Source organism: Dictyostelium purpureum, assembly GCF_000190715.1.
Source record: "Dictyostelium purpureum unplaced genomic scaffold DICPUscaffold_158, whole genome shotgun sequence".
NCBI classification, from domain to species: domain Eukaryota; phylum Evosea; class Eumycetozoa; order Dictyosteliales; family Dictyosteliaceae; genus Dictyostelium; species Dictyostelium purpureum.
This window is the reverse complement of record NW_003519495.1, coordinates 2671-29554: the sequence shown is the minus strand read 5'-3', so window position 1 is coordinate 29554 and position 26884 is coordinate 2671. Positions and strand designations below refer to the sequence as shown.

The 26884-nt window shown below is 25.5% G+C and overlaps 6 protein-coding genes across 6 annotated transcripts; 4 read left to right on the top strand and 2 right to left on the bottom strand.

The window, feature by feature from the left end:
* Positions 1-127: 127 nt before the first annotated feature.
* DICPUDRAFT_94806 (uncharacterized protein) lies at positions 128-19300 on the top strand (the record flags this gene model as incomplete). Its single annotated transcript, XM_003289007.1, has 4 exons — positions 128-779; positions 857-1492; positions 1555-2379; positions 12333-19300. The coding sequence occupies 4 exons, from the start codon at positions 128-130 to the stop codon at positions 19142-19144; spliced, it is 8925 nt and encodes a 2974-aa protein (XP_003289055.1). The 3' UTR covers positions 19145-19300.
* Positions 19301-19705: 405 nt separating this feature from the next.
* DICPUDRAFT_153365 (uncharacterized protein) lies at positions 19706-20422 on the top strand (the record flags this gene model as incomplete). The annotated part of the gene is made up of 1 exon (XM_003289006.1): positions 19706-20422. The coding sequence occupies one exon, from the start codon at positions 19706-19708 to the stop codon at positions 20420-20422; it is 717 nt and encodes a 238-aa protein (XP_003289054.1).
* A 403-nt stretch (positions 20423-20825) lies between these two features.
* Positions 20826-21649, bottom strand: DICPUDRAFT_48337 (proteasome subunit alpha type 7; the record flags this gene model as incomplete). Its single annotated transcript, XM_003288996.2, has 2 exons — positions 20826-21215; positions 21293-21649. 2 exons carry the CDS (start codon positions 21647-21649, stop codon positions 20826-20828), a joined length of 747 nt encoding a protein of 248 aa, XP_003289044.1.
* A 288-nt stretch (positions 21650-21937) lies between these two features.
* DICPUDRAFT_79817 (uncharacterized protein) lies at positions 21938-22533 on the bottom strand (the record flags this gene model as incomplete). Its single annotated transcript, XM_003288995.1, has 2 exons — positions 21938-22251; positions 22443-22533. The coding sequence occupies 2 exons, from the start codon at positions 22531-22533 to the stop codon at positions 21938-21940; spliced, it is 405 nt and encodes a 134-aa protein (XP_003289043.1).
* Positions 22534-22948: 415 nt separating this feature from the next.
* DICPUDRAFT_153362 (uncharacterized protein) lies at positions 22949-25719 on the top strand (the record flags this gene model as incomplete). Its single annotated transcript, XM_003289005.1, has 2 exons — positions 22949-23278; positions 23368-25719. 2 exons carry the CDS (start codon positions 22949-22951, stop codon positions 25717-25719), a joined length of 2682 nt encoding a protein of 893 aa, XP_003289053.1.
* A 246-nt stretch (positions 25720-25965) lies between these two features.
* On the top strand, positions 25966-26415 carry DICPUDRAFT_79815 (uncharacterized protein; the record flags this gene model as incomplete). Its single annotated transcript, XM_003289004.1, has 1 exon — positions 25966-26415. One exon carries the CDS (start codon positions 25966-25968, stop codon positions 26413-26415), a length of 450 nt encoding a protein of 149 aa, XP_003289052.1.
* Between the last annotated feature and the right edge of the window lie 469 nt (positions 26416-26884).

The window sequence follows — 26884 nt, the reverse complement described above, 5'->3', positions numbered from 1 at the left end:
TTATCCAATAAAAATAAGTCAAAGGTTTTAATAATAAAAAAAAATTTATATTTAAATATTTTCTTTTTTTTTCTTTTTCTTTTTTTTTTTTAATTTACTTACTTACTATATTTTTTTAATAATAATAATGGAAATAAAAGATAGAAATAAAAGTTATGAAAGAAATAATGGGGATGTTGCAGTTATTGGTGTTGGTTTTAGAGTTCCAAGTGGAGATTTAACAAAATCAATTTCAAATACAAATGAATTATGGAATGGGTTATCGAGTGGATTCAATGGTATCGTAGAAACATCTGAAAGATGGTCTGATAACTATGCTGCTACAGGTGATATCATTTGTAAATATGCTGGTCTTATTCCACTTGATGAATGGAAATCTTTTGACCCTATTTTCTTTGGTATCCATCCAAATGATGAAAATGTCAGTTCTATCGATCCTCAACAAAGAATGCTTTTAAAATGTACATGGGAAGCATTAGAAGATAGTGGAATAGATCCAATAACATTAAGAGGTTCAAACACAAGTACTTTTATGGGTTCTTCTACTATAGATTATAATACTATAAACAAATCTCCTTTTGAAACTCAAAGTAATATTTTCGGATCCACATCTCATTCAGTTGCCAATAGAATATCATATTGCTTCGATTTTCGTGGAGAGTCACTTACTATTGATACTGCATGTAGTTCATCATTAAATGCTATTAACCTTGGTTACAAGTCAATTAAAGAGGGAATTTCAGATTTATCTATCGTAGGTGGTGTTAATTTTATTATTGGTATTTATTAAAAGATTTTTAAATTATATTTTATTTTAAAAAGAAATTCTAACATGATTTTTTATTTTATTTCAAAGATCCTCATTTTTCAAAATCATTTACCCAGTTAGGTTTATTAAGTCCAACTGGAAGGTGTCACTCATTCTCATCAGATGCTGATGGTTATGTGCGTTCAGAGAGTGTTGGAGTTGTAGTGTTGAAGAGTTTAGAACAAGCAATCAAAGATGGTAATAACATTTATTGTGTTATCAAAGGCTCAAGTTCAAATGTAGATGGTAACTATGATAAATCAAACTTTTATTCACCATCAAAATCATCACAATATGAAAATATTAAATCAGCAATCGAATCTACCAATGGTCAAATAAATGCATCAGATGTTGATTATGTTGAGTGTCATGGAACTGGTACACCAACTGGAGATCCAATAGAACTAGAAGGTATTTCAAGAATATTCAAAGATACGGACAAACAAGTTTTAATTGGTTCAATTAAATCAAATATTGGTCATGGTGAAGCATCATCAGGTGTAATAGCCTTAATCAAATGTTGTGTCATGTTTAAAAACCAATCGTTTGTTCAAAATATCAACTTTAAATCACCAAATCCTGATATCAAATTTGAAGAATGGCGTCTAAAAGTTGTAACTGAACCAACACCATTCGATAACAATAAAAATACTGTTATGGCAATTAATAACTTTGGTATTACTGGTAAGTGTATTAGTGAATTAGATTAAATTAGATACATAAAATACTAATTATTTTTAATATAGGTTCAAATTGCTGTATTATTTTATCAGGTTACACTATTAAAAAAGGTCAAAACTCAAAAATAATAAAAAAGTATTTAATACCATTTTCATCCAACTCATCAATATCATTAGATAATTATAAAAAAATAATTATCAATCAATCAGACACATTTGATTTTAATCAATTTGCAAACAATCAAATCAAATATAAATCAACATCTCTTGTTCAAAGATCAGTTATTATTGCAAAAAACTGGAGTGAGTTCATTGACAAAAAAAATGAAATATCATCAAATTCAAATACATTTTCCAACTTTACAGTTAAAAATAAGAGTCCATTTACAGTTTTTGTATTTTGTGGCCAAGGATCGCAATATAATCGAATGGCATTAGAACTATATGAAAATGAAAAAATATTCAGACAATGGGTAGATAAATTCGATAATGAACTTTTCAAATACTATGGGTACTCTGTTTTAGAAAAGCTAAGATCAATCGATGATAATGATATGATATCAATACATGAGCCAATTCTTGCACAACCTGCAAATGTAATGATTCAAGTATCATTATTCGAACTATATAAACATTGGGGTATCAAATCAGATTTAATCGTTGGTCATTCTCTTGGTGAAATATCAGCATCATATTGCTCTGGTATGATTGACTTTGAAACATTATGTTATTTAGTATACCACAGATCTGTAGCTCAAAATAAAACAACTGGTACTGGTAGAATGTTATCTGTTAATATAAGTGCCGAAGAATATATATCAAATTATTCATCAAAATACCCATCAATTGAACTTGCCTGTTTCAACTCACCATCATCAATTGTAATCGCTGGTAAAGAACATTTACTAAATGAAATTGCAAATGATTTAAAATCAAAAGATATATTTTGTGCTATGTTAGGGTCACTATCATCATTCCATACATCAAGCCAATTAGTTATTAAAGATGAAATATGTTCAATGAACATTAAATCAAAACAATCAACAACACCTGTATTTTCAACAGTCACAACCAACCTATTTAACCACGAAAAAACACCATTCAATTCAGAATATGTATTTGAAAATGTTTTACAACCAGTAAGATTCACTCAAACCATTTCAAACATATACAAATACATTGAAGAAAACAACTATGGTAACGAAATAACATTTATTGAAGTTGCACCACATCCAACACTATCATTCTATTTAAATCAAATAAAATCAAAACAATCACCATATTTCAATAATGGAGATAAAATAACTATTCACTCACCACTTCATAAAAAGAAAAATGACTATGATGAATTTTTAAAAACAATTTCAACACTTTATGTAAACCACTCATTTAATATCAATTTTAAATCACAAATAGATTACAACGACAGTTATATCAACAGCATTTCAGTCAACAGTTTACCACTATATCAATGGGATGATAAAATGTATTTCAAAAATAATTCAACATATGAAAAGATTAAAAAAGAAGGACCTCCAATTCAACATCTTGGTAATACAAATGAATTACCATTTAAATCGTATCAAACATTTATTAATACTAAAAAACTACCATTCCAATGGTTAAAAGGACATCAAGTAAAAGACAAATACTACTTCCCAGGATGTGGATATATTATAAATTTATTTAACATTTATCCAAATCAAGATATTACAATCAATAATATCGAATTTAGAACACCATTAATCTTACAAGATGGAGTCAATCAATGTTTACAAACAACAATCAACACACTATCAAAGAATGAATACAATGTCAAATCTCATTTCAAAGATACAACAACAAATCAATGGGTATTATGCTCCACTGGTAACTTTAGTCTATTCAAACATGGTAATGAAATTAACAAAATAAATATTGATAAATTAAAAACCAAATGTAATTTCACCAAACTATCCAAATCTGATCTTTATGAATCAATTAAAATCAAAACTGGATTAACTTATAAAGGACTATTCCAAGGTGTCAAAGAATGTTATATCGGTGATAACTGTTCACTTTCAATTGTGTCATTAAATGAAATTCAAAATCAAAATGAATTTATTCATTTACTTGAAAACGATTCAATGAAATCATTCTTTAATGCTGCAATACTAGATTCATGCCTACATGGTATGCTAAGTTTCATTAAACATCAATGTCAAATTGTATTAGATAGAATCGAAGGATTAAAATACTATTCAACAAATATACCACAAATGAATCAACAATCTGAATTATATGTATATTCTGAAATGAAATCAAGAATTGACTCATATTCATACTCTGGATCAATTAAAATAATGCTAAGTGATGGTACATTATTAGTTGAAGTTTCAATGATTGTTTGTACATCATTTACACCAATCATCGACAACACACTAATTATTCCACCACCATCAAATGAAATCTACACTCCATATCAACAATCAAAAGACTCTATAATTAACAAACCAGAATCATTCAAACATTTATACCAAATTGATGAACTAAGTGTCAAAGATGAAGATTATAAAGTTATATCAAATGAACATCTATTATCACTCTTTTATACACATATCAATCAAAGATGTCCAGATATCAACAATGAAACATTATCAACAATCGATTACAACCAATTTAAACAACTTTATTACAGAGAATCAATAAATGAAAACTTTTTTATTTTCATATTTGAAAATTTAAAAAAATATTACAAATTAGAAAATAAAAAACAAATAAACCTATTCAACAAACATCTTAATAAAAATGAAAAACTATTTGAAAGAACCACCAAAATAATGGCAAAACAAATATTCCCATTAGAAAATGATGACCCATACACTGACACAGCTCAATCACTTTTTGATGGTGGGTTTTTAGAAGACTTTTATCAAACATCAAAAGTTGTTCAACCATTAAACAATCTATTAAGTGAAATAATATTAGAAACTATCAAACCAATTGTTAACGAATCAATCGTATTTAGAATATTAGAATTCGGAGGAGGTGTAGGCTCATTATCAATACTTGTACTCGAAAAGATTAATAAACTATTAATCGATAATCCATCATCAAACATTGATATTGAGTTTACATGGAGTGATATTTCTGCATCATTTTTTACTGACATCAAAGAAAAGTTTTCAAATATTAAAGGAGTCAATATTATTTATCGTGTTCTAGATTTAGAAAAACATCTCATTGATCAAGAATTAAGACCATCATATTATGATATGGTTATAATGTCAAATGTATTACATGTTGTAAAACAACTTAAATTCAGTTTAAATGAAATTCATAACATTTTAACACCAAACGGTCAATTAATTTATATTGAACCACCATATAAATCAATAATATTTGATTCTGCACTTGGTGGATTCTCTCAATGGTGGCCATCAACAGAAGATATAGAAATTAGAAAAGATAGATGTTGTATGAAACAATCAAGTTGGTACCAACTATTAGATGAATGTAATTATAAAGATACAATAATGTCTGGTAATGATAACCAAGTATTTTTAATTCAAACAAGAAAACCATCAATAAATGAAACAGTTTTATCAAATACAGAATCAATGGAACAATTGACATCATTCAATAACATTATATTATTTGGAAACAGTGATAATTGCAAAATCAACCAATTATTTAAATCAAATAATCAATTAAAAACCAAAATACATCAAATGAACAGTTTCAAAGAGTTTAAACATTGGCTTCAACAATCAATCGATTCAATTAAACAATGTAAAACATTAATAATGTTTATGAAAACAATCAATACATTAGATATAACCAACTTTAAAGAGATAACACTCGAATACATTCAAATTAATCAAAGCATACTCCAACATGAACTATCAGATTACTTTACACATGTTCTAATATCAGTAAACTCAACATCTGATAATTACTTATCATCATCAATCGTTGGTGCTGCAAGATATTTTGTAGAATTTCCACAATTAAATCTATTCACATTAAACTTTGATAATATTTCAATTCAAAATGAAAATATACTATCACTTATCGATATATTAATTAATCCAACATCAAATATTCAAAGAGAATTTACAATTACAAATAACACAGTTTATTATGAAAGATATAAAAAACAAAGCAAATTTAAACAAACATTTAAATCTGAATCATTCGAAACAAACAAAGACAACTTAATGGTTCAACTTGATCCAAATTTAGAATATGTATTAAAAACTAAAAAACAACAATTAAAACCAAATGAAATCGAAATCGAAGTTAAAGGTACTGGTATCAATTATAAAGACTATTTAATTTATATTGGTCAAATATCAAACAATCTAGACATCGATTATGGTAAAGAAGAAGAAGCTGAAAATGGTGCAAACCAAATTCCTAATATTGGAAATGACTTTAGTGGTATTATAACTCGTTGTGGAAGTGATGTAAAGAAATTAAAAGTTGGTGACAAAGTATTTGGTACAGCCTCAAAAACTAGTGGATCACATGTCGTTATAGATTACAGATATGCATATTATAAACCAAACAATATGAACCATGTACAAGCAGCATCTATTCCATGTATTTATGTTACAACATTACACAGTATATTCTATACTGGTAATTTACAATCAGATCAAACAATTTTAATTCACTCAGCAACAGGTGGTGTCGGTCTATCCTCATTAGAACTTTTAAAGTATAAACAACACAAAGGTTATATATTTTTAACAGTTGGTTCAAAAGATAAAGAACAATACTTAATAGACAAATATGGTTCATTTGTTACTGGTATCTATTCATCAAGAAATAAAAACTATGTTGAACAAATAAAAAATAAATTATTAGAGCTGGAATGTGACAAATATCATCAAGGTGTAGATTTAATATTAAATACATTATCATCAGAATATATGGATTCAAACTTCCAATGTTTAAATAGCCATGGTAGAATTGTAGATCTTTCAATTACACATTTAACACCAAATGATTATATGACAAACAATCACTTTAAATACAACTATGGATATCATAATGTAGAGCTAGTTTATTTTTCAGGACCATTATTTAGAAATTATTTAAAAAAAATATTTAGAATGTTCAATTCAAACAAATTAGAACTAATTCCAATCACTGAGTATTCAAATAGTCAATTTAAAAATGCACTCGAATATATCAATCAAAGACAACATATTGGTAAAATCGTAGTAAACCATGATACTGATATGTTATCAAAGGTACTCAATGAACAACAACAAAATAATTCAGTTATAATGAAGAGCAGTTATGATATATCAAGATTAGATATTGGTAAAAACATATTAGTAACAGGTCAAACAGGAATTATATTAGAAATAATGAAATGGCTTGTTAAATATTCAAACAAATCAATCGATAATATTATAATTCTATCAAAATCACCATTAAAATGGGAATTAGAGCTATTAATCAATCAAACTAAACATCAAAAAGATAATACAATCAAATTCCACTTTAATCAAATCGATATTGAAGATAGCACCGAAATTCAAAAAGTACTAAACCAACTAGAGTCCAATTCAAACATTACAAATATCGATACAGTAATACACTTTGCATTTGTAAATGATATTGGTGATGTTCAAGATGTCGATATGAATCGTTTAAATATTGCACATGGTGCGAAAACAATTGGTGCAATCAATTTACATAATGAATCAATTCAACGTTCATGGAAATTAAAACAATTTATAATGGCATCATCAGTTGTATCAATGATTGGCTCGGATCAACAATGCTGTTATGTTAGTGCCTGTAGTGTCATTGACTCATTATCAAAATTCAGAAAGTCTATTGGATTACCATCACTATCAGTTAATTTAGGTGCAATATCATCAATTGGTTTTGTTTCAAGAAATGATGCAATCGAAACAATGTTCCATAGTTCATTATTAAAGTTATTATCTCCACAATTAATTTTAAGCTCTTTGGACTTATTCATTCAAAATAGCAACAAATATTCGAACTATTGTTTATCAGATTTCAATTTTGAAAACTTACAATCAAATAAATCAAACAGCTACCATTTTAAACTTGATTATCAAATAAATATGATTAGAAAAACAAACAAATCAATCAATGCAATAAGTGGTGGTAATGATGAAAGCATGAAACAATCAATTATAAACAAGATTTCAGAACTATTATCAATAGATGAATCCAAAATAAATCTTGATCTCCAACTGACACAATATGGATCTGATAGTTTAATGCAAGTTCAATTAAAAAACTGGATAGATAATCAATTTGGACATAATTTAATTACCATTCAACAATTACAAAACAATAAAATTTCACAATCAATAGATATTATTACCAAAACATTCAAAAATAAAAATAATAACACAAAGAAAGAATCAATAGTAGACAGAGAGAATAAAAAATCGATTGAAGAATTTATTCAAGATGAAATTAAATTAGAAGATTCGATAGTATCAAAACCATTTTCAATGGAAGCTGTATTAAATAATAATAATAAATCAATATTATTAACAGGTTCAAATGGATATCTTGGTGGATATTTATTAAATCATTTAGTTCAAATGCAAAGCTGTTCAAAACTATATTGTTTAATAAGAAATAAATCAAATTCACCAATCCCAGTAAATGAAATTATAAATAATCTTAAACACCATCAACTATATGACAGTCTAACTCAACAACAACTATCAAAGATTATTGCAATCACAGGTGATATTTCAAAATATAGATTTGGACTTTCAAATGAAACATATTCAATACTTTCAAACGAAGTAGATATCATAATAAACTCAGCAGCTGATCTAAATTTACAATCAAACTATCAAGATAGTAAACCTGTAAATGTCAATGGTGTTAAAGAACTAATTAAATTCTCAATATCAAACGAAACACAAAAACCAATTGTACATTTTTCATCATTCACAGTATTCTTTAATCATCCATTAAATAGTGAAGAGTTTGATGAAAATAAAATATTACCAAGATTTGAAAGTACATCAATAGGATATATACAATCAAAAGTAATCACAGAACGTCTGTTGACATATGCAGAAAAATCAAGAGGTATTCCATCATTAACAATTCGTTTACCAGATATCTGGTCTAATCCTGAAACCGGTATAGGTCATCCAAACGATGTTCTCCACCTATCGATACAAGCTTCTAGTGTTATTGGTTATTATCCAAACATCTATAAGAACTTGTTTACAACACCTATTACAGTTTTATCTAAAAACATAATAAATATAATATTTAATGAGAAGAGTTGGGTAAATTCAAATTCAAACTCAAATTCAATTTATTCCTTAAATGGAGATTCAATTGAAATTAAAACAATATATAAAGTATTGGAGAAATATTATAATTGTGAAGAAATAGAATTTGAAAAATGGCAAGAGATAGTTTCACAATCAAATCATAAATCATGTATCAAATATAATATACATCACAATCAAAATAAAAAAACTTTTGCTTCAGATATTTTCGTTGAAAAAGGTTTCAAAATGTCAAATAAAACCAAACAATTATTAAAAACAATTAGTTCTTATGATGAAAAAGAATGGGAAATTAATGATCAAACAATTATAAATAATATAAATCATAATATTTCAAAATAAATAAAATATATAATTATTAAAAATAAAATGTTTATTAAATAGGTACCACTGATAATAAAAATTGGTGTAAAAATAAAAAATTCAATTCAAATTATTTTACAATATCTGATTTGATTTATTATTATTAAACATTCGAATTGATAACATTTCTAAAGACCACCTTTTCTAAAACTTGTTTTTGTATTTGAATTTAGTAAAACACTATCATAATAGCCTCAAGATCTTTTGTCATTATATTTGAACTTATTTTAGTTTTATAAAATAATTTTTCATAAAATAATTTTTAAAGTTTGAAAATTAAAAAAAATAGAGATAAATTTTTTAAAATTCTTACTTCTATCCGCTATTAAAAAAATAATATAAAATTTGAAAAAAGAAAAAAAAAGCTAAATTAACCCACATTAACATGTATTGTGTTTAAAACTGTTTTTTATTGATTTTAACATTTTTTAAAAAAATTATAAAAAAAAAAAAAAAAAAACCTTTTTTCTAAAAATAACCTAAATTAAAAAAACAAATTTATTATTAAAACAAAATAAAGTTTATTTTACAAATCTACTACTGATAGGAATTTTTTATCTTTTTTTTTTTTTAATTTATATATGTTAGTTAATTAAAATTATCGTTATCTTTAGTTATTACCCAATTATCTCTTTTTTTAAAAAAAATTATTCATTTTATAAAATTTACAAATATATGTAAAATAACAGCATAAACACACACACAATAATTTATTTTTTTTTTTCCCTTCTTTTATTTTTTTTTATTCGTTTTATTTATTTTTTTTAAATTATGCATTACCTTAATAGATTGGGATAATATTAACAAATGTTCTAAACAGTTTATTTTTATCAAAAGATAAAAATGAAAGTAGTTTTTATTTAATTTTAATTCCAATAAAATAAAATAGGAAGAAAGGTTTATTTAATTAAATAAAATAATTTAAATTTTTAAAAAAAATGCATAAATATTTTTAATTTTTTTTTTTTAATTTACTAACTAGATTTATTTTAAATTTATTTTTAATAATAATGGAAAAAATAGATAAAAATAAAAATAATAAAAGAAATAATGGGGATGTTGCAGTTATTGGTATAGGTTTTAGAGTTCCAAGTGGAGATTTAGCAAAATCAATTTCAAATACAAATGAATTATGGAATGGGTTATCCAGTGGATTCAATGGTATCGTAGAAACATCTGAAAGATGGTCTGATAACTATGCTGCTACAGGTGATATCATTTGTAAATATGCTGGTCTTATTCCTCTTGATGAATGGAAATCTTTTGACCCTATTTTCTTTGGTATCCATCCAAGTGATGAAAATGTCAGTTCTATCGATCCTCAACAAAGAATGCTATTAAAGTGTACATGGGAAGCATTAGAAGATAGTGGAATAGATCCAATAACATTAAGAGGTTCAAACACAAGTACTTTTATGGGTTGTTCTACCATAGATTATTGTACTATAAACAAATCTCCTTTTGAAACTCAAAGTAATATTTTCGGATCCACATCTAATTCGGTTGCCAATAGAATATCCTATTGTTTTGATTTTCGTGGTGAATCACTTACTATTGATACTGCATGTAGCTCATCATTAAATGCTATTAACCTTGGTTACAAGTCAATTAAAGAGGGGATTTCTGATTTATCTATCGTAGGTGGTGTTAATTTCATTATTGGTAAGTATAAAAATATTTTTTAACTCTTTTTTAAAAAGAAATTCTAACATTTTTTAATTTTATTTTCAAAGATCCTCATATCTCAAAATCATTTACCCAGTTAGGTTTGTTAAGTCCAACTGGAAGGTGCCACTCGTTCTCATCAGATGCGGATGGTTATGTGCGTTCAGAAAGTGTTGGAGTTGTAGTATTGAAAAGTTTAAAAAAAGCAATCAAAGATGGTAATAACATTTATTGTGTCATCAAAGGCTCAAGTTCAAATGTAGATGGTAACTATGATAAATCAAACTTTTATTCACCATCAAAATCATCACAATATGAAAATATTAAATCAGCAATCGAATCTTCCAATGGTCAAATCAATGCATCAGATGTTGATTATGTTGAATGTCATGGAACTGGTACACCAACTGGAGATCCAATAGAACTAGAAGGCATTTCGAAAGTATTCAAAGATACAAACAAACAAGTTTTAATTGGTTCTATCAAATCAAATATCGGCCATGGTGAAGCATCATCAGGTGTAATGGCATTAATCAAATGTTGTGTCATGTTTAAAAACCAATCGTTTGTCCAAAATATCAACTTTAAATCACCAAATCCTGATATCAAATTTGAAGAATGGCGTCTAAAAGTTGTAACTGAAACAACACCATTCAATAACAATAAAAATACTGTTATGGCTATAAATAACTTTGGTATTACTGGTATTTATAATTTTTATTTATACTTAATATAAACGTATTTAAAATACTAATTTTTTTAATATAGGTTCCAATTGCTGTATTATTTTATCAGAAAACAGTATTAAAAAAAGTCAAAACTCAAAAATAATAAATAAAAAGTATTTAATACCATTTTCATCCAATTCATCAACTTCCCTTGATAGATACAAACAAGTTATTATGGATCAATCAGACACATTTGATTTTAATCAATTTGCAAACAATCAAATCAAATATAAATCAACATCACTTGTTCAAAGATCAGTTATTATTGCAAGTGATTGGAATGAATTTATTGATAAACAAAACAATATTAACTCATCAAATGCAAACACACTTTCAAATATTACAATTGAAAATAAGGTTCCATTTACAGTTTTTGTATTTTGTGGCCAAGGATCGCAATATAATCGAATGGGATTAGAACTATACCAAAATGAAACAATATTCAAACAATGGGTAGATAAATTCGATAATGAACTTTTCAAATACTATGGGTACTCTGTTTTAGAAAAGCTTAGATCAATCGATGATAATGATATGATATCAATACATACCCATACTATTGCACAACCATCAAATATTATGATTCAAGTATCATTATTCGAGCTATATAAACACTGGGGTATCAAATCAGATTTAATCGTTGGTCATTCTCTTGGTGAAATATCAGCATCATATTGCTCTGGTATGATTGACTTTGAAACATTATGTTATTTAGTATACCACAGATCTATTGCTCAAAATAAAACAACTGGTACTGGTAGAATGTTATCTGTAAATATAAGTGCTGAAGAATATATTTCAAATTATTCATCAAAATACCCAACATTAAACATTGCTTGTTACAACTCACCATCATCAATTGTATTATCAGGTAAAGAACATTTATTAGATGAAATTGTTACTGATTTAAAATCAAAAGATATATTTTGTGCAATGCTTGGAACATTATCATCTCTCCATACTTCCAGCCAATTAGTTATTAAAGATGAAATATGTTCAATGAATATTAAATCAAATCAATCAACAACACCTGTATTTTCAACGGTCACTACCAACTTATTTAATCACGAAACAACACCATTCAATTCAGAATATGTATTTGAAAATGTTTTACAACCAGTAAGATTCACTCAAACCATTTCAAACATATACAAATACATTGAAGAAAACAACTATGGTAACGAAGTAACATTTATCGAAATTGCACCACATCCAACACTATCATTCTATTTAAATCAAATGAAATCAAAACAATCAACATATTTCAATAATGGAGATAAAATAACTATTCATTCACCACTTCACAAAAAGAAAAATGACTATGATGAATTTTTAAAAACAATTTCAACACTTTATGTAAACCACTCATTTAATATTAATTTTAAATCACAAATAGATAACAACGATAGTAGTATCAATAACAGCATTTCAGTCAATTGTTTACCACCATACCAATGGGATGATAAAATGTATTTCAAAAATAATTCTACATATGAAAAGATTAAAAAAGAAGGACCTCCAATTCAAAATCTTGGCAATACAAATGAATCACCATTTAAATCGTATCAAACATTTATTAATACTAAAAAACAACCATTCCAATGGTTAAAAGGACATCAAGTAAAAGGCAAATACTACTTCCCAGGATGTGGATATGTTATAAATTTATTTAATATTTATCCAAATCAAGATATTACAATTAATAATATCGAATTTAAAACACCATTAGTCTTACAAGATGGAGTCAATCAATGTTTACAAACAACAATTATCACACTATCAAAGAATGAATACAATGTCAAATCTCATTTCAAAGATACAACTACAAATCAATGGGTATTATGCTCCACTGGTAACTTTAGTCTATTCAAAAATGATAATGAAATTAACAAAATTAATATTGATAATTTAAAAACCAAATGTAATTTCACCAAGCTATCTAAATCTGATCTTTATGAGTCAATTAAAATCAAAACTGGGTTGTCTTATAAAGGCCTATTCCAAGGAGTTAAAGAATGCTATATTGGTGATAACTGTTCATTTTCTATTGTGTCACTAAATGAAATTCAAAATCAAAATGAATTTAATCATTTGATTGAAAATGATTCAATGAAATCATTCTTTAATGCTGCGATATTAGATTCATGTTTTCATGGTATGCTAGGTTTTGCTAAACATCAATGTCAAATTGTATTAGATAGAATCGAAGGATTAAAATACTATTCAAAATATATACCACAAATGAATCAACAATCTGAATTATATGTATATTCTGAAATGAAATCAAGAATTGACTCATATTCATACTCTGGATCAATTAAAATAATGCTAAGTGATGGTACATTATTAGTTGAAGTTTCATTGATTGTTTGTACATCACTTACACCAATCATCGACAACACACTGATTATTCCACCACCATCAAATGAAATCTACACTCCATATCAACAATCAAAAGACTCTGTAATTAACAAACCAGAATCATTCAAACATTTATACCAAATTGATGAACTAAGTGCTAAAGAACAAGACTATAAAGTTATATCAAATGAATTTATATTCACACTCTTTTATACACATATCAATCAAAGATGTCCAGATATCAACAATGAAACATTATCAACAATTGATTACAACCAATTTAAACAACTTTATTACAGAGAATCAATAAATGAAAACTTTTTTATTTTTATTTTCGAAAATTTAAAAAAATATAACGAATTAGAAAATAAAAAACAAATGAGCCCACACAATAAAAACGAAGAACTATTTGAAAGAGCAGCCAAAATAATGGCAAAACAAATATTCCCATTAGAAAATGATGACCCATACATTGATACTGCTGAATCACTTTTTGATGGTGGGTATTTAGAAGACTTTTATCAAACATCCAAAGTTGTTCAACCATTAAACAATCTATTGTGTGAAATAATTATTGAAACTATCAAACCAATTGTTAACGAACCAATTGTATTTAGAATATTAGAATTCGGAGGAGGTGTAGGCTCATTATCAATTCTGGTACTCGAAAAGATTAATAAACTATTAATCGACAATCCGTCATCAAACATTGACATTGAGTTTACATGGAGTGATATTTCTGCATCATTTTTTACTGATATCAAAGAAAAGTTTTCAAATATTAAAGGAATCAATATTATTTATCGTGTTCTAGATTTAGAAAAAGAATTCATTGATCAAGAATTAAAACCATCATATTATGATATGATTATAATGTCAAATGTATTACATGTTGTAAAACAACTTAAATTCAGTTTAAATGAAATTCATAACATTTTAACACCAAACGGTCAATTAATTTATATTGAATCTCCATATAAATCAATAATATTTGACTCTATATTCGGTATATTTTCCCAATGGTGGCCATCACCAGAGGATATAGAAATTAGAAAAGATAGATGTTGTATGAAACAATCAAGTTGGTACAAATTATTAGATGAATGTAATTATAAAGATACAATAATGTCAGAGAATGATGAGTTAATGTTTTTAATTCAAACAAGAAAACCATCAATAAACGAAACAGTTTTATCAAATACAGAATCAATGGAACAATTGAAATCATTCAATAACATCATATTATTTGGAAAAAGTGATAATTACAAAATCAACCAATTATTTAAATCAAATAATCAATTAAATTCCACCAAAATAAATCAAATGAACAGTTTCAAAGAGTTTAAATATTGGCTTAAACAATCAATCGATTCAATTAAACAATGTAAAACATTAATAATGTTTATGAAAACAATTGATACATTAGATGTAACCAACTTTAAAGAGATAACATTCGAATACATTCAAATTAATCAAAGTATACTCCAACATGAACTTTCAGATTACTTTACACATGTTCTAATATTATTAAACTCAACATCTGATAACTATTTATCATCATCAATCGTTGGTGCTGCAAGATATTTTGTAGAATTTCCACAATTAAATCTATTTAGTTTAGACTTTGATAATATTTCACTTCAAAATGATAACATACTATCACTTATCGATATATTAATAAATCCAACATCAAATATTCAAAGAGAATTTACAATTACAAATAACACGGTGTATTATGAAAGATATAAAAAACAAAGCAAATTTAAACAAACATTTAAATCTGAATCATTTGAAACAAACAAAGACAACTTAATGGTTCAACTTGATCCAAATTTAGAATATGTATTAAAAACTAAAAAACAACAATTAAAACCAAATGAAATCGAAATCGAAGTTAAAGGTACTGGTATCAATTATAAAGACTATTTAATTTATATTGGTCAAATATCAAATAATATCGATATCAAATATGGTAAAGAAGAAGAAGCTGAAAATGGGGCAAACCAAATTCCTAATATTGGTAATGACTTTAGTGGTATTATAACTCGTTGTGGAAGTGATGTAAAGAAATTAAAAGTTGGTAATGAAGTATTTGGTATAGCTTCAAAAACTAGTGGATCACATGTAGTTATGGATTATAGATATGTAAATTACAAACCAAATAATATGAACCATGTACAAGCAGCATCTATCCCATCGATTTATGCTACTTCATTACACAGTATATTCTATACTGGTAATTTACAATCAGACCAAACAATTTTAATTCACTCAGCAGCAGGTGGCATAGGTCTTTCATCATTAGAGCTATTAAAGTATAAACAACACAAAGGTTATATATTTTTAACAGTCGGTTCAAAAGATAAAGAACAATACTTAATAGATAAATATGGCTCATTTATTACTGGTATTTATTCATCAAGAAATAAAAACTATGTTGAACAAATTAAAAATAAATTATTAGAACTAGAATGTGACAAAGATCATCAAGGTGTAGATTTAATATTAAATACATTATCATCAGAATATATGGATTCAAATTTCCAATGTTTAAATACTTGTGGTAGAATTGTAGATCTTTCAATTACACATTTAACACCAAATGATTATATGACAAACAATCACTTTAAATACAACTATGGATATCATAATGTAGAGCTTGTAGAGTTTTCAGGATCATTATTTAAATATTATTTAAAAAAAATAGTTAAAATGTTCAATTCAAACAAATTAGAACTAATTCCAATCATTGAATATTCAAATAGTCAATTCAAAAATGCACTCGAATATATCAATCAAAGACAACATATTGGTAAAATCGTAGTAAACCATGATTCTGATATGTTATCTAAGGTACTCAATGAACAACAACAAAATAATTCAGTTATAATGAAGAATAGTTATGATATATCAAGATTAGATATTGGTAAAAACATATTAGTAACAGGTCAAACAGGTATTATATTAGAAATAATGAAATGGCTTGTTAAATATTCAAACAAATCAATCGATAATATTATAATCCTATCAAGATCACCATTAAAATGGGAATTAGAACTATTAATCAACCAAACTAAACATCAAAAAGATAATACAATTAAATTCCACTTTAATCAAATCGATATTGAAGATAGCAAAGAAATTCAAATATTACTAAACCAACTAGAGTCCAATTCAAACATTACAAACATCGATACAATAATTCATTTTGCATTTGTAAATGATATTGGTGGTGTTCAAGATGTCGATATAAATCGTGTAAATATCGCACATGGTGCAAAAACAATTGGTGCAATCAATTTACATAATGAATCAATTCAACGTTCATGGAAATTAAAACAATTTATAATGGCATCATCAGTTGTATCAATGATTGGTTCGGATCAACAATGTTGTTATGTTAGCGCTTGTAGTGTCGTTGACTCATTATCAAAATTCAGAAAATCTATTGGATTACCATCACTATCAGTTAATTTAGGTGCAATATCATCAACTGGTTTCGTTTCAAGAAATGATGCAATCGAAACAATGTTCCATAGTTCATTTTTTAAACTATTTTCACCACAATTAATTTTAAGCTCATTAGACTTATTCATTCAAAACAGTAGCAAATATTCAAACTATTGTTTATCTGATTTCGATTTTGAAAAGTTACAATCAGATAAGTCAAACTATCATCTTTCAAAACTTGATTATCAAACAAATATGATTAGAAAAACAAACAAATCAATCAATTCATTAAGTGGTGATAGTGATGAAAGCATGAAACAATCAATTATAAACAAGATTTCAGAACTATTATCAATAGAAGAATCAAAAATAAATCTAGATCTCCAACTGACACAATATGGAACTGATAGTTTAATGCAAGTTCAATTAAAAAACTGGATAGATAATCAGTTTGGACATAATTTAATTACCATTCAACAACTACAAAAGAATAAAATTTCACAATCAATAGATATTATTACCAAAACATTCAAAAACAATAACACAAAGAAAGAATCAATAGTAGACAAAGAAAATAAAAAATCAATTGAAGAATTTATTCAAGATGAAATTAAATTAGAAGATTCGATAGTATCAAAACCATTTTCAATTGAATCTATATTAAATAATAATAATAAATCAATATTATTAACAGGTTCAAATGGATATCTTGGTGGATATTTATTAAATCATTTAGTTCAAATGCAAAGCTGTTCAAAAGTATATTGTTTAATAAGAAATAAATCAAATTCACCAAACCCAGTAAATGAAACTATAGATAATCTTAAACACCATCAACTATATGACAGTCTAACTCAACAACAACAATCAAAGATTATTGCAATCACAGGTGATATTTCAAAATATAGACTTGGCCTTCCAAATGAAACATATTCAATACTTTCAAATGAAGTAGATATCATAATAAACTCAGCAGCTGATCTAAATTTACAATCAAACTATCAAGAAAGTAAACCTGTAAATGTCAATGGTGTTAAAGAACTAATTAAATTCTCAGTATCAAACGAAACACAAAAACCAATTGTACATTTTTCATCATTCTCAGTATTCTTTAATCATTCATTAAATGGTGAAGAGTTTGATGAAGATAAAATATTACCAAGATTTGAAAGTACATCAATAGGATATATACAATCAAAAGTAATCACAGAAAATCTTTTAACATATGCCGAAAAATCAAGAGGTATTCCATCATTAACAATTCGTTTACCAGATATCTGGTCTAATCCTGAAACTGGTAAAGGTCATCCAAACGACCTTCTCCACCTATCAATTCAAGCCTCAAGTGTTATTGGGTATTATCCAAATATATATAAAGACTTATTTACTGCACCTATTACAGTATTATCAAGAAATATAATAAATATAATATTTAGCGAGAAAAGTTGGGTAAATTCAAATTCAAACTCAAATTTAATTTTTTCTCTAAATGGTGATTCGATTGGAATTAAAACAATTTATAATGTATTAGAGAAATATTATAATTGTGAAGAAATAGAATTTGAAAAATGGCAAGAGATAGTTTCACAATCAAATCATAAATCATGTACCAAATATAATACACATAAAATTCAAAATAAAAAAACTTTTGTTTCGGATATTTTCGTTGAAAAAGGTTTCAAAATGTCAAACAAAACCAAACAATTATTAAAATCAATTGGTTCATATGATGAAAAAGAATGGGAAATTAATAATGATATGATAATAAATAACATAAATTATAATAAATAATAATAAAAAAATAATAAAAAATAAATAAGTTTTAAATAAAGAAATTTGTGGATATTATTAATTTTTATTTTTGTGTGTTAAAAAATAAAAAAATAAAATAATAAATATTTCCAAACCAGAAAAAAATAAAATAAAATCATTATTAATATAAAGATTAATAAAATTTGAAATAAAATCAATAAAAATAATCTAATATTAGCTTTTAATCTTGATTACCACGATGAATTATTTTTGAAAATTTATAAACTTTTTATTGGTTTTTGTTAAAAATACGTTTTTTTTTTTTTTAATAAATTTTTGTGTGGAAAATTAATAAAAATTTAATTTTGATAGGCAAAATTGATTTTTTTTATTTTATTTTTTTTTAATTAAAAATTTTTAATATAAATTAAAAATATTTACTTTTTTTTTAATATATAATATCTTTTTTTTAAAATAACAATTTTTTAAATTATTATAAAAAACATAATTTCAAATAATAATCATATTGATAAAAAAATAATTATAAAAACAATAAATTAATAATTTTATAAAATAATTAAAAACATAAAAAAAAAAAAAATGCAATCAGTATACACACAGTATCCAAAGGTTTATTCAAACATTACAGATTTTAGTAACTATGACTATTGTGATGAAAGCAGTAGTGGATCATCAGATGATAATAGTGACTATGAAAAAGAAATGGAATACTCTTTAGAACAACAAGATAAATTAGAAAAAAAAATAAATGATAAATCCTCTTCAAAGCCTACATTAAACAAATCTCTATTGCAACCAATAATAAAAACCAATTCAAAATCAAACTTAACCAATTTGAGATATAATACAAGCAATGGGAATTTATTAAATAATATTAAACCAATTTTTATAGATGTTGACGAAGAACAACAAGAAAAAGAAAAAGAAAAAGAAAAAGAAAAAGAAAAAGAAAAAGAAAAAGAAAAAGAAAAAGAAAAAGAAAAAGAAAAAGAAAAGAAATCACCAAAATTAAACATTTTTGAAAAAGAAGAAATTTTAAAAAATAATATAATAGAAAAAGTAGAAAGTCCAGAATCAGTTTTCGATAAACTTAAATTAGACACATCCCTGGCTGGTAAACTATATGAAATAATAGTGTGCTATGAAGATAGTATAGATGGAATAATGGAGACTCCCTTTAGATCATTCCAAGATTATAAAGTACCATTCCATAGAATTCAAATGTTTAAATATAAAAATCAAATAATTTGGAATAAAAAAGATAAACTTTATAACATTAATATAATTTATTTATAAAGAAAATAATAAAAACAAAATAATAATATAATCATAAAATGTATATAAAAACTTAAATAATAGCGCCTGTAAATTTTAAATATTGTAAATAACAAAATAATAAATAAATAAATAAAAAAATAATGATTAATTTCATTTATTTAAAATATCTTTTTGTGTATTTTTATAATTTAAATGTTAATAGGGAATGTATGTGGAAAATAAAAATTAAAATATATTTGAATTTTAGAATAAAAAAGTTTAGATATGAAAAACACAAAAAATATAAATATATTCAAAATTTACAATTTTATTTATTTTAGAAAATTATTATATATTGAAGTAAATCTTTTTAATAATCTTTTTTTTTTTGTTTTTGGTTTTGTTTTTTAATTTAATAAATGTGTTGAGTTGTTTAATTAAATTATTTTTTTTCAGATTTTTCTTGTTCTTTTTGAGCTTCTTTTTCTGCTTCAACCATTGCAACGAGTCTATCAATTTCTTTTTCGTCTAATAAAACGATTGGTTGGTTTCTTCTGATGACTGCGACTTCAATATTTTTATTTCCACTTTCAACAATTTCTAAAAGTGCTCTAACTGCTAATTTAATTGATTCTTCATCACTAGTATCTGTATAATTCTTTTCTAAAAATTCACTAACAGTTTTTGAACTACGTCCAATAGCTGCAGCTTTCCATGAACTATATGAACCTGATGGATCAGTTTGATAAAGATTTGGGGTACCATCTGAATCAAAACCAACAATTAAAGTTGAAATACCAAATGGTCTAACACCACCACTTTGAGTATAACGCTAATTAAAATAAAAAAAAAATAAAAAAATTATTAATATTATTTTTGTTTTTGTTTATAATTATAGTAAATACATACTTGTTGAATACCAGCAATATATTTTGAAATATATTCAACTGATGGTGAATCTTCAACAGTTAATCTATATGATTGACATTCCATTAATGCTTTATTAATTAAAACTCTTGAATCTGCAGTTAAACCAGCAAAGGTAAGACAAATATGATCATCAATTTTAACAATTTTTCTAATGGATCTGGCATCTTGTAATTTAGCGGTAGCTTTTTTTTCAACACCTAAAATAATAACATCTTTACCACGTACACCAACTGCTACAGTACCTTTTCTAACAGCTTCCATAGCATATTCTACTTGAAATAAATGACCATCTGGAGAAAAAACTGTAATGGCTCTATCGTATCTTGAACTTGACATTTTATTAAATTAAAAAATAAATTATATATAAATAATATAAATACACAAAAAAAAAAATTTGATGAAAAAATAATTTAATTAAAAAAAAAAATAAAGAAAAAATTGAAAAAAATTTTTTTTTTTACAAAATTAAAAAAAAATTAAAAAAAAAATTAAAAAAATTAAAATTTTAAAGTTCACCAAAAAAAAAAAAAAAAATTAAAAAAAAAATTAAAAAAAAAAAAGAAAAAAAAAAAAAAAGGGGGATTGATTTTTTATTTAAATAGTGAAAATATATTTAGTATTTATTTAGAATAATTTAAATAAAATAAAAATAATTAAAAATAGTGATACAGATGAGGGTAATAATTTTACAGAGTCTGACCTGGATGAATTGAAAAAGTTCTGGGTTTTCTTTGGAGTTGAAGATGGAGAGGGTGATGGAGATCGAGATGGAGAGGATGATGGAGAGGGAGATCGAGATGGAGCTGATGATGGTGATGGTGATGGTGATGGTGTTTCTAAAGTATATCCAACCAATTTTTTATCAGAACTAACATTATAGATTGCTTTGGAACTATTGTTTGTTTTAATAAAATGAATTAAACCATTATATCCAATATCTATAATAGTATTATCAAATACTATTATTTCAGCTTGATAGGGACTAAAGTAATAAGATTCAATATCTTTTAAAAACTCTAAACATCCCAATCCTTTATATTCTGCTTTTTTTTTTCTGTATCTTCTAAATTAAAGAATTCAATATCATATTCTTCTGGTTCTTCTGTTAAAGATTCTTTTGAACATTTACCACCACCTTCTGCATTGACTAATAAATTATTTAAAACAATAAAAGTTATTAATAAAATTAAAAATAAATAATTTATATTTTTTTTGATCATATTTTATTATTATATTATTATTATAATATTTATTATTTTATATTATATACAGTATAAATGTGATTACTAAATTATAATGAATAAAAAAAAAAATAAAAAATTTTTTTATCCCACAAAAACAGATACATACACTATTTTAAGAACCACAAAAAAAAAAGGTTTTTTTTTTATTTATTTTTATTTTATTTGTTTAATTATAATAAAAATATTGTTATTATAATTTATTATTTATTTTGGGAATAAAAAAAAAGAAAGAATTAATTTATTTAAATGCAAAAAATGTAAACCCTCCAAAATTTAAAAAAAAAATTTAAAAAAAAAATTTAAAAAAAAAAAAAAAAATATTTTTATTATTATTATTTTAAATTTTTTAATAAGTATTCATTGTGTATTTATTATATTTATTATAATAACAATGTTGGGAGTTAAAAGAAATCTTTATAGCGAAGAAGAAGAAATTAACAATGATAAAGATAATAATAATGATAATATAAAAAAAAAATTTAAAAAAGATAATAATAATAATAATGCGATAATAATAGAGAAAAAACCAAAATCAAATATCAAATATATAAATATCACATCATTTTCAGGCCATAGAGTTTCAAAAAAACTAAATTTAAATAATGTCAATAAAAAAATAACAAATGAATCAAATAGTGGTATTAACGATTCAATTAAAAAGTCGTATGGCGATTTATTGGGAAAGCCATTCGATGAAATTTTAAAAGAGTTGGAGGATTTTGTAAGTTTATAGTTTTTATGTATATGTAGAAATGATATTTGTTATAATTAAAGTTGGGAATACTAACTTTTATTTTTAATAAATTTTAGGAAGCAATTAAATATAAAGCTAGACTTTTACAAGAAAGTGAAAAGAAGAGTGAAATTAACAATAGCAATAATGTTAATCAAGTTAAAGACAATCAATTATGGGTAGATAAATATTCACCATCATCATTTCATGATTTATTAAGTGATGACTCTATGAACATTGAAATTTTAAAGTGGTTAAAGTTATGGGATTGTGTTGTATTTGGTAAAGATATTCCAAAAGATTTAGTAATGCCATCATCAGTAGCAACATCTCAATTATCCTCTAATTTGGGAATCAGCACAAATAGCGCAAACAGATATCACAGTCAACTTAATAATCAATTAAATAATCAGTTTAAATCAAAATCGACTATTGGCACTCAATCAAGTACCCAGCCACAATCCAATAGTCATCATCACCAACAGTATTTCTTACAAGAAGATGGTTCACCAATTGTTAAAGTAATTTTATTAACTGGGGGTCCTGGATTAGGTAAAACTACATTGGCTCATGTTTTGGCAAAAGCTGCTGGTTATAACACTGTAGAAATTAATGCTAGTGAAGATAGATCTGGTGAAGCTTTTGAAAGCAAATTATTATCTACCATTGAAAACAACAGTTCTGTATTTTCAAATAAACACAATTGCTTAATCATCGATGAAATCGATGGTATCTCTGGTCGTGATAATGGTCCAATCGAATTGATTTGTAAATTAATAGACAATAGTTTAAAGGCAGGTGCATCAAAGAAAACAAATAATACCACAAAAAAAAATACAAATAGCAACAACAATAACAATGGCGATGAGGAGAGTGAAAGTGATAATGATGACGAAGATGAATTTTACAGTAATGATAATGAAGGTACAGCAGCCAATAAAAAGAAGACCTCAACCAAATCAAAAAAAAAGAAACTCACCAGACTATTAAGACCTATTATTTGTATTTGCAACGATCAATATGTACCATCATTAAGAAAACTTAGACAAAAAGCCACCGTTTTTAATTTTTCAGCACCAAAAAAACAGCAACTCTTGAGCAGATTAAAAGAAATTTGTTTACACGAAAACTTGACAGCAAATGACTCAACATTAGGTTCACTTATCGATATGACTGGCTCAGATATTCGTGCATGTATAAACTCTTTACAATTTATCAAATCCAAAACCAGTGTATTAAACTCTGACCTATTAAAAAACAAATCAAACATTGTAATTGGCCAAAAAGATATCGAAAAAGGTTTATTCGAAATTTGGAACCTCCTCTTCAAGAATCCATCTACAAATAAAAGCTCCTCAATGTATTCTGCCTCTCAAACTTTGTTAAATAATAAGAATATTGGCGGTAGTCAAGAGTATCAGCAATTAAATCTGATTGTCGAATCATGTAATCAAGTTGATAAATTGATGGATGGTGTTCATGAAAATTTTTTAACCAATATTACTGCAGACTATAGCTTGGATAAGACTGTCGATTGTCTAGATTGGATGGTTTTTTCAGATGTCCTCCAAAATCATCACATAGGTCACGATGAAAAATATAAATCCATTGTACCATTAGCCATTCACCATCGTTGCACAACCTATACACCTAAAGTTGTAATGCCACATTCTGAATACGACAACTATATCAAAAAGAAGAGTACATCAACCATCAAAGACTCCTTCTTTAGCGATGCACCCGCTCAAGTACATTCAAGTATAAAAAAGAGTTATTTCACTGTAGATTTTGTTTATCCATTTATAGATATTTTATCATTACCAATTCGTGTTTCAAATACTCAACTATACAGCATTAAAGAAAAGAATAATTTGAATAGTTTGGTCGAAATAATGAAATATTATCACATTACTTATAAATTAGAGAAATCAACTGCCAACCAATACCAATCGAAAGATAACAAAGATAAAATGCAATATAAATTAGAGCCACCCATCGACCAACTATTAACATTCCAAAATCAACCACAAAATAAATATGACCAACAAAAATCATTTGACAAATCATCGATTCCACCTATTAGACATATTAGACTATCAAATGATCAAAAACAAATTATTACCATAGCATTACAACAATATAAACCAATTAAAAAAATACAAACTGTAGATACTCATAAAGAAAAGGAAAAGGAAAAAGAAAAGGAAAAGGAAAAAGAAAAAGAAAAAGCTTCATTCAAACAACCAGTTACCCCTGCCAAACCTTTGGCACCACAAGTTTTAAAAGATTTCTTTGGTAGAGTAATTCAAACCTCGCCTGAACAAAAAAGAGCCACTAGCGAAAATAAAGGACCACATATTAAATATAAATTTCAAGAAGGTTTTACCAATGCAATTAAAAAGCCTGTTTCTGTAAAAGATTTCTTATAATAAAAAAAAAACTATTATTATTCAGATAAAAAAATGTATATTGATAAATTTTCCAAAAATAATATATCTTTTATTTTTTAAAAAATTTTTTATTTTTTTATTTTTTTTTTTTTGAATTTTTTTTTATTTTTTTTTTAAATTTTTTTCTTTTTGGATGAAAATCATTTTTTTTTTTTTCATTTTATTTTTAAATTCCTTATTTTTTTAATCACAATTAATTGTATATCAAAATTAATAGAATAGAAAATGAGCATTGGTATACCAGTCAAGATTTTACACGAAGCTGATGGACATATTGTTACAGTCGAATTAAAAAATGGCGAACTTTATAGAGGAACTTTAATTGAAAGTGAAGATAATATGAATTGCAGAATGAAGAATATTACAGTCACAGCAAAAGATGGAAGAAACTCTCAAATGGAATATTGTTATGTTAGAGGTAGTAAAGTTCGTTTTATTATCCTCCCAGATATCTTAAAAAATGCACCAATGTTCAAGAGAATTGACGGTAGAGTTGTACTCAAAGGTAAAGCTTTAGGTATAAGTAAAGGCGCTGCATTTGGTGGTGGTGGCGGTGGCGGCGGCGGTGGTGGTAGAGGTGGCAGAGGTGGCGGTAGAGGCGGTGGTGGTGGTGGTAGAGGTGGCAGTAGAGGCGGCCACATGAACTCTTTCCAACAAAGAAGAGGTCCACAATAATCTATATATCAATCTTCAAATAAATATTAAATAACAAATAACAAATATCAAATATCAAATAGGTAATCATTATCATTATCTTGGTCATCTTTTTTATTTATATAAAATTTAAAAATTAATTTTTTTCGATAATAACACTCCCCACTCATTATTAAAACATAATTACAACAACCCCAATTCAATCATAATTCCCAATCCACTCATCCTCCTCTAAATGTATACTATACTTTATAATCCAAAAAACAAAAACAAAAGAAATTAAAAAAGAAATATACAGCTACCCCCAAAAAAAAACTATAGGATACATACGCATTTTAAAAAAAAAAACTATTGTAAATAAAAAAAATTAAAAAAAAAAAAATTAAAAAGAAATAATTACTATGTTGTTGTATTGTTTTATTTATTTAAGTACTCTTTTATTTTATTTTATTTTTGTTTAATTATTTAGGTGAGAGAGGTTTTTTATTAT